The sequence below is a fragment of the Varanus komodoensis genome, unplaced genomic scaffold (assembly GCF_004798865.1).
Source record: "Varanus komodoensis strain SLA01 unplaced genomic scaffold, ASM479886v1 scaffold26, whole genome shotgun sequence".
Lineage (NCBI taxonomy): Eukaryota > Metazoa > Chordata > Lepidosauria > Squamata > Varanidae > Varanus > Varanus komodoensis.
In genome coordinates, this window is record NW_025335684.1 from 2,197,216 (window position 1) to 2,204,728 (window position 7,513).

Sequence of the window (7,513 nt, forward strand, 5' to 3'; positions counted from 1 at the left end):
AGAATTGCCCCATATTCAATGGAATTTTACCCACAAATTGGTAGGATTAGTGTTGTGGACCGGGTTAGGGTTAGGGTCACATCATCATCCTCGTATGCTTTTGATGGTTGGAATGCCTTATAGGGCTAAAATTCCATTGAGAACGTCCATTGCAAACATATTCCAACCATCAGCCTCTTAGCAGCCTCCTTTGTTTTTTTTTTTTAACACAAACGCTACAGTGGTGCCCACCCCTTACCCTAGCTCTCTGCATGCCCAAAGGGAGAGCAGTTTCTTGTCAGCCAGCCTAATAACATCCTCTTTAGGCTTCTGGCCCCTTCCCTTCCAGGCCTCATTTTTTAATGAATACTATTGCAGGAGAAGCATTTTCTGTAGAACACCTTCTTCTGTGCAGCTTGGAGAAAACACGGCAGGCTCAATTTTTTTTCTGCCTACCATTTTCTTATGTTCAAGACAGGCTGACTTAGGAAATGACATGAAGGTGCAGTGGGGTCTTCATCTCTCTCTCTATTCCTGAGTATAGCTAAGCATCTGTGGTTCCCTGCAGCTTGTAAGAGTTACGTCAGGTTGAACTCACTAGCAGAAAGATCCATTGCACGTTTCAGCTTTGGCCAAAGGTTTTGCTGCTTGTCACCTTCCTCCAACCTTAGAATTACTGGCAGAAAAGCAAATGGTTTAATCAGCTATGTATTTTGTCTTGTTTTCAGGTTTGTGAAGTTTTCTATGCCCAGTGTCCCTGACTTCGAAACGTTATTCTCGCAGGTTCAGCTTTTCATCAGCACTTGTAACGGGGAACACATTCGATATGCGACAGACACTTGTGAGTCGGTTCTGCAGATTTGTGTTCCCAAATTCGCTCTGTTCCTTTGTTTGACATTTCTCAGTTGTTCTTATTTTTCTTCTGTTTGTCTCTAGTTGCTGGTTTGTGTCATCAGTTAACAAATGCTCTCGTGGAACGGAAACAGGTAAAAAAGTTGCTTAAATGCTCACCCAGTTGACAGATTATCAGGGTTGTGAGTGCATAACTGGTTTATGGGGAACTTCCCTTGTGCAGTAATTTCATAGCTTCTCTCTCGCCCGCTGTTCATATGGAGTCACTGCTTTGGGATTTTTAGCCCCTTCATCCTTGGGGCAGGGAATGACTTACAATATGAGCTAGGCCTTTTAAGACCTGAGGCGATTTCAGAGCTCAAGATCTATTTTAAGACCTTTATGCTAATTGAAGGCAAAAGTATTGCTGATTTTTCGTGTGTCAGTGTTGGCACTGGAGTCTGTATGTAAACTTGCCTAAAGGCGAACTGTTAAATTTCTGACAGCCCCTGCGAGGGATTGGCATTCTCAGGCAAGCCATAGATAAGATGCAGATGAACACCAACCAGCTGACCTCAATTCACGCCGACCTATGTCAGGTAAGGACCCAAGCTGGCCAATGAGCGTGTGACGCGGTCTTTATGAATTCTTGCAGTGCAGAAAAAGGAATAAAGCAGCCTCGGGTCTTTCTAGTCCTGCATTGTTATAAGTGGGCCAAAGCACAGTAAATGTCAGCCAAGTCTGCTTGCCAGTTGCTGTGCTGCTTTTGAACTCCTGGGAAATGGCGACTGGCTGAACAGAATCCCTTCCAAAGCTAGCCCTTTCCTGGATCCTTTATTGTGGGAGCTTCCAGGTTCGTTTCCTCAGCTTCCAGGTGGCATAACCTGAGCTGGAAGCCCCTGGCTCTTGATGGCTCTCTGAATGGGCGTGCAGTGGTTGCAATATATTGGGAAGCTCCACCTCTTTCAGACCCTTGGCAGAGGCAAGACGAGTGATTGGAGGAGCTACAATGCTGTGCTTCCAACAGATAAAAAAGCCCAGCTGGAAAAATAGCATTTACTCCAATGAAGCTTATGTGCATTGGCATAAACATGCAACTAGTATATACCCTTCTGGGCCTAGGCGTATTGGCAAAATTAAAATTAATTGGCCAAGAGAACAACAGTCATGGAAAGTTGCACATTTGCAGGTGCCTGGGCAGAGTGGGGAAACAGGACTTCACTACAGTATTCAAAATTTCTCTTACACCTTCGAAGTTAAGCCGAAAGGTTTTCTTAAACCACAGTTGCTCAGCATGAAGATGTCTGCATGCAACTGTCTGTCGTCTGTTACGCTTAACTGCAAGGTGTTGGTTAGCAGACCTAATTATTTATTTTACATTAGGAGAGAAAATGCACTCTCTGTATTCCGTAATCACAGGGGAATTTTGCCACGACCCGCGACTAAAGCTCTTGTTCTCAGGCACGTGGAGGTGGCGGGAGTCGACTTTGGTAACTCTGGTCTGTTTCCTTTTAGCTCTGTTTGTTAGCAAAGTGCTTTAAACCCGCCCTCCCGTATCTGCATGTGGACATGATGGATATCTGTAAAGAGAACGGGGCATACGATGCCAAGCACTTTCTGTGTTACTACTACTATGGTGGGATGATATACACTGGGCTGAAGAACTTTGAAAGAGCGCTGTACTTCTATGAGCAGGTAACCCTTCCCTCTGTGGCCAGGAGGAGGCCTGCCAGCCTGAGGTTCCGAGCCCTCGAAAAAGAGGAGTGGGAGCATCCCAACCCTCTTGCCCCCAGTTTACGAGTGAAAGACTTTGGGGGTGCAGCAGCAAGTAAATACCCCTCCGAGTTCCCTGCCCAGAGTTGAGTCTTTCTCTCCACAAGAGAACAGGAGAGCCACTGTTTTCAAAGTCTGGATTTTGTACGTGTGCCACCGAACATGGATGCCTGATGAAAGGCTCAGGGCTTCCCTGATGGGAGCAAAGGAGTCAGGGGAGTGTATTGTTGATCCCTGGTCGAATGAGCAATGTGCAGCTTTCCCCGGACAGCCGATGGCAGGCCAAGCGGCGGTCTCCTTCATGCTTTGTTCAGCAACTGCCCAACCTCCCTCTTCTTGGGTGCTTCCAAACTAGTAAAGCTAAAAGTGTAGATGATTTTTCAAATGTTCTGCAGTTTTCCAAGAGAAAAGGGAGGCCTTTTAGAGGCCTGCTGATTTTAAAAACTTTTTAAATTTTATTTTCGATTTATATCCCACCTTTTTCCTACCAAGGGCTCAAGGCAGCTTACATCTCCTCCTCCATCTTATCCCCACAACAGCAACCCTGTGAGGGAGGTTGGGCTGAGAGTCCGTGACTGGCCCAAAGTCACCCAGTTGGCTCCATGGCTGAGCGGGAACTTGAACCCAGAGTCCCAGTCCATGCTCTTAACCACTACACCACACTGGTTCTCCTTACTCATGGACTCTCCTGGACTCATTTATCTAGTCCTAAGGTTAAGTTCATAAGTAAAACTCTTCTTTCTCTTAACAAATTGATTTTAAGCGGCTTCACTGGAAGGCTCTCCAGAAAGAACTGCCGGGTGGCCGGTGCTGTTTGTGCTTTTGGTTTTCACCACCTTTCTTTCTGTCTTTTTCTGTTGCATTTCTCTTGCTTAGGCAATAACTACCCCTGCCATGGCTGTCAGTCATATTATGTTGGAGTCTTATAAAAAGTATATCTTAGTTTCATTGATACTTCTGGGCAAAGTGCAGCAGCTGCCGAAGTACACCTCCCAGATAGTGGGTAGATTCATTAAGGTAAGTCGGGGGAGCTCACAGCCGTGAAATGCACAACGGGAGTGGTGGGCCAGCTGGGAGGAAAAGTGAAGCACAGAACCAGATTTGGGGTGGAGTTTAGTAGGGTCATTCAGTTCACTGTGGGAGAGGCTGCAGCGCATCCTTTACAGATGAGGCCTCAAGTTCATTTTTGGCATTTATTGATCTATTTTATTACAGTTATATCCTGCCTGTTTTTCTTAAGCTTAAGTACTCCTCCTCAGCAGGTTAGGCTAGGAGTCTGGAATTGGCCCAGGGTCGCCCAGTGAGTTGGGTGGGGGCGAGAACCCGGCTGTGCTGGTCTCCAGCCCGGCATTCTTCCTTCTCTGCTAACAAGGCTTTTGGGGGACCTGAGAACTTGTGGGAGCTGCTTCCAGTCAGAAAGCTCACTAAAGAACCCAACAGCCCAGCACCGTGACTCCGCCAGTCCTTGCCCTCCTACAAGTCGACCTTCCTTTCTCCTTGCAGCCACTTAGCAACGCCTACCACGAATTAGCACAAGTATATGCAACCAATAAGCCCTCAGAGTTGCGGAATCTGGTGAACAAGCACAGCGAGACTTTTGCCAGGGACAACAACATGGGGCTTGTGAAGCAGTGCTTGTCGTCCCTGTATAAAAAGAACATTCAAAGGCTAACCAAGGTGAGTCCCCCGTGGCGCCCCAGGGCCGAGCACACCGGACACCTGCAGCAGCTTTTGTGCCCGTCCCCACGTGTTGCAAAGCAGGCCCGTGGGCAACGGATGGCAACGGATGGCGTCCCGGGGGGTTTCTGCCTTCTGGCAAAAGGTCTTGCAGAAGCTTCACCGGCAGAGCAGACTTAAAACGGGTCCTCCTGAGGAAATGGCTTGCACGGCTCCCAATTACTCCCCTGTTGGTTGTCCTGCAGAGCATAGTTTCTGGGTGCTATACAGCAGTGCAGAACCTCCGGGCCAAATCTGGCCTTCCAGCAATATGGCAGTTTCCCAGCTTTTGCATAAATTTCCCAGTCCTAAAAGAGTGATGTGCTGCTTTTCGGGCAGGAAGAATGTTCACAAGTGCTGTTTTTTTAGGCTTTTGGTCCTGTACCTTTTGCCTTTGCACCCACGCCCCACCGAGACACAGCCCTTGGGAGCTTGTCTGGAACGCGGGACCCTTAGGTTCCATGATGGGAAATGATGCTTGTGGAGCCTCAAATGTCTTACTTTAAGCCTCAAATGTGTTTGCCCTCCTTCTGAATTTCAGACATTTTTAACATTGTCCTTGCAAGACATGGCAAGCAGGGTGCAGCTCTCAGGGCCTCAGGAAGCGGAGAAATATGTCCTTCATATGGTAAGGAATGTTGCTTTCGAGGAGGAGAGCTTTGGGCTGTTGGGCAGCACAGAACTGAAATAAGGCTGCCTCGAATTCTTCTGGCAGAAGCAGAGGATTCCTAAAGCATTAAATACGTAGCAACGCTTGGGAAAGCCGCCCCACTGAGTGGCAGTCCCATCTTGGAGGCCAGAGGTCAGTGGCTGCAGAAGATTTCCCTAACATTTCAATGGAACTGTCTTGCTGTGCGATAAGGAAACATGGAAGAAGTTTCAGAAATTCAGGGATGATCCTGCGTTGCCCAGCACCATTCCCTGCCCTTTCCCATGAAAAGCAAAACCGTAATACGTTGTGTGAAGTGGGAAAATGCAAGCCTGCTTGATTTACATCAGACATTTGCTTTGGTGGGCACAGAAGTGTATTTCTTGATTTTAAGAATATATGAAGAGCTTGTTTTATTTATGTAGTGTTACCTGGCAAAATAAATAGAAGCAATAGGAAGAGTTAACAGAGGCAGGACTGGCACAGGGAACGGTATGGATGGCTTTGTTGCTTCGATGAGGCTGCCTGTGAACTGACCAAAGGCTTTCCTGGACCCAAGCTGTAATATGCCTAAATCCTTTTTCAGATAGAAGACGGTGAAATATTTGCAAGTATTAACCAGAAAGACGGGATGGTCTGTTTCCATGATAATCCCGAGAAATACAACAACCCAGCCATGCTTCACAACATTGATCAGGAGGTAACTAAGTCCTTTGCGTGCACCGTGGTGCTGAGGCACAGAAGAGGACCGCTCCCTCTTTGTTCTGATCCGTGGGTGGCCGGGCCAAGACAGGCCTCTTGGCGACTGGGCACCTGCTCAGAGCCCCTCAGGCTGCTCTAAAGCACCGGGCCTGAAGCACGGGTGCCAAGGGGGGGCCCGCGGAGCAGCGGCCAGCTCGTGGGTGAGAAGCGTACGAAGAGCTTGGCCAGCTGGCTCCGGGTTCCGGCGAGTCCTGAAACAGCCCCGTCCGAGTCACAAGGCCTCTTGTGCATGCTTTGACCCTCCACAGATGCTGAAATGTATAGAGCTTGATGAGAGGCTGAAAGCCATGGATCAGGAGATCACTGTGAACCCCCAATTTGTGCAGAAGGTGAGTCTGCTTGCTTGCTTGCTTGCTTGCTTGCATGCAAACGTCCATCCAGAGGGAGCTTGTCATTCCAGCAGTTGCCACGCACTAGACACGCGTGGAAGCTCTGGCCAGTTGGACTCGAGTAAAAAGTATGATTGTCTAATTGTGAAAGAAGTGTCCCTATTTGAATAGAGAGCTCAGTGCTGCGCTATCTTAACACGGTTGTCCCATACACACCCTTCCCGCCCTTCCCAGCGCAGAAGGGCACTGAATTTCCTCTTCTGTTGGATCCACAAGGCAGGCTTCCTCATTCCCAAAATGCAGCAGCCGCCGAAGTACGGATTGCCTTCGCTGCCCCGAGGAAGAAATTGATTCACGTGTCCTTGTGGAAGGGTCCTGTTGATTGGAAACATGTTGGGTCATAAGGAGGGGTTTCAGACAGTTTTGTCTCTGAGCGGTGATCTCGGCCGTGTAATGGGACGGGAAGTAGAAAGCAGCAGTGTGGGTCTGGGAAATGATGTCTCCTTGGCGCAAAAGAAAGCCGCGCTCCTCCACATCTCTGTCACGGCGGCGTCTTTGGGCCATAGGTGCTCGCTAAGCAGCTCTTCTTTTTCCTTAACAGAGCATGGGCTCCCAAGAAGATGAATCAGGAAGCAAACCATCCAGTTATTCCTGAAAATCACATTTTGATTGCCACTATAATGTAGAGCAAAAAGAAAAAAAAAAAAAGCTAAAACGAACCACCCTTAGGATCTGAGAGTTTAAAAAGGCAAATCCAAAATGAAAGCAGAGAGTGGACTGTTTCATCTGGACAATTAAGCAAAACTAAAATGATGTCTTCTCAGTACTGTATGTCAAATACGCTCTGCAAAGGAAGGAAGGAACATCTCATTCTGTTATAGATTTATTTTGAGATTGACCTGGTTAATGCATTAAATAATTTACTTTTTGTTTTATGTGGCCTGAATGTTGCTGTTCTTATAATGGCCTTGTTTCCCTTCCATGCAAAATTCATAAAGCTTAACTGTGATGCTTATTCCGGGAAGGAGAAGTACTGACAAGATGAAAAGCAACTCAAAGCGTTCTTGCTTCACTTGTTCGCTTCATAAAAAGCCTTCTTTTATGAGCCCTTGGTATGAACCCAAGAGCTGATATTCAGGTGGGGAGACTGCAGTTCTTGAGCCCCACCCACCCTGAACAATTAAAGCTGGCGCATGCATTTCCTTGGTGGCTTTCCTCGCTTGAAAGTCCGTCGAGCTGATTGGCAAGGGGAAGGAGGGAGCGTCTCACTGCTGCTTAGATCACTCTTGCCCTGTAGTTCCTGCCACCATGGCAGCTGACGGGCTTCATTGCAGCCCTCCCAGCTGCAGGTGGGCCAGCCGGGCCCTGCGTTCCTGCCCCCCCGTAGCACCTGGCTCATGTAGGCAGAAGCGAGGTGGAGCAGTGATGCCTCTGGTCCTGTGGCACAGTCAGTCTATGACAGGACATCTCGTTT

At 48.1% G+C, this 7,513-nt stretch overlaps 1 protein-coding gene across 2 annotated transcripts; it reads left to right on the forward strand.

Moving 5' to 3' along the window:
* Positions 1–678: 678 nt before the first annotated feature.
* Positions 679–6,974, forward strand: COPS3 (COP9 signalosome subunit 3). 2 transcript variants are annotated; one of them, XM_044433710.1, is made up of 10 exons: positions 679–820; positions 916–965; positions 1,317–1,409; positions 2,326–2,505; positions 3,460–3,600; positions 4,087–4,260; positions 4,841–4,927; positions 5,535–5,648; positions 5,959–6,039; positions 6,641–6,974. In XM_044433710.1, exons 1-10 carry the CDS (start codon positions 724–726, stop codon positions 6,692–6,694), a joined length of 1,071 nt encoding a protein of 356 aa, XP_044289645.1. In that variant the 5' UTR covers positions 679–723; the 3' UTR covers positions 6,695–6,974. The 2 variants fall into 2 exon arrangements, with proteins under 2 accessions (XP_044289645.1, XP_044289644.1); XM_044433709.1 differs by lacking the exon at positions 4,841–4,927 and having other exon boundaries at positions 703–820.
* The last annotated feature ends 539 nt before the right edge of the window (positions 6,975–7,513 follow it).

Coding starts and splice junctions, on each gene's coding strand:
- COPS3 (XM_044433710.1), top strand. CDS start 724: ATGCCCAGTGTCCCTGACTTCGAAACGTTATTCTCGCAGGTTCAGCTT. Junction 1,410..2,325: donor TTCACGCCGACCTATGTCAG/GTAAGGACCCAA, acceptor GTTTCCTTTTAG/CTCTGTTTGTTAGCAAAGTG. Junction 4,261..4,840: donor ACATTCAAAGGCTAACCAAG/GTGAGTCCCCCG, acceptor TCTGAATTTCAG/ACATTTTTAACATTGTCCTT.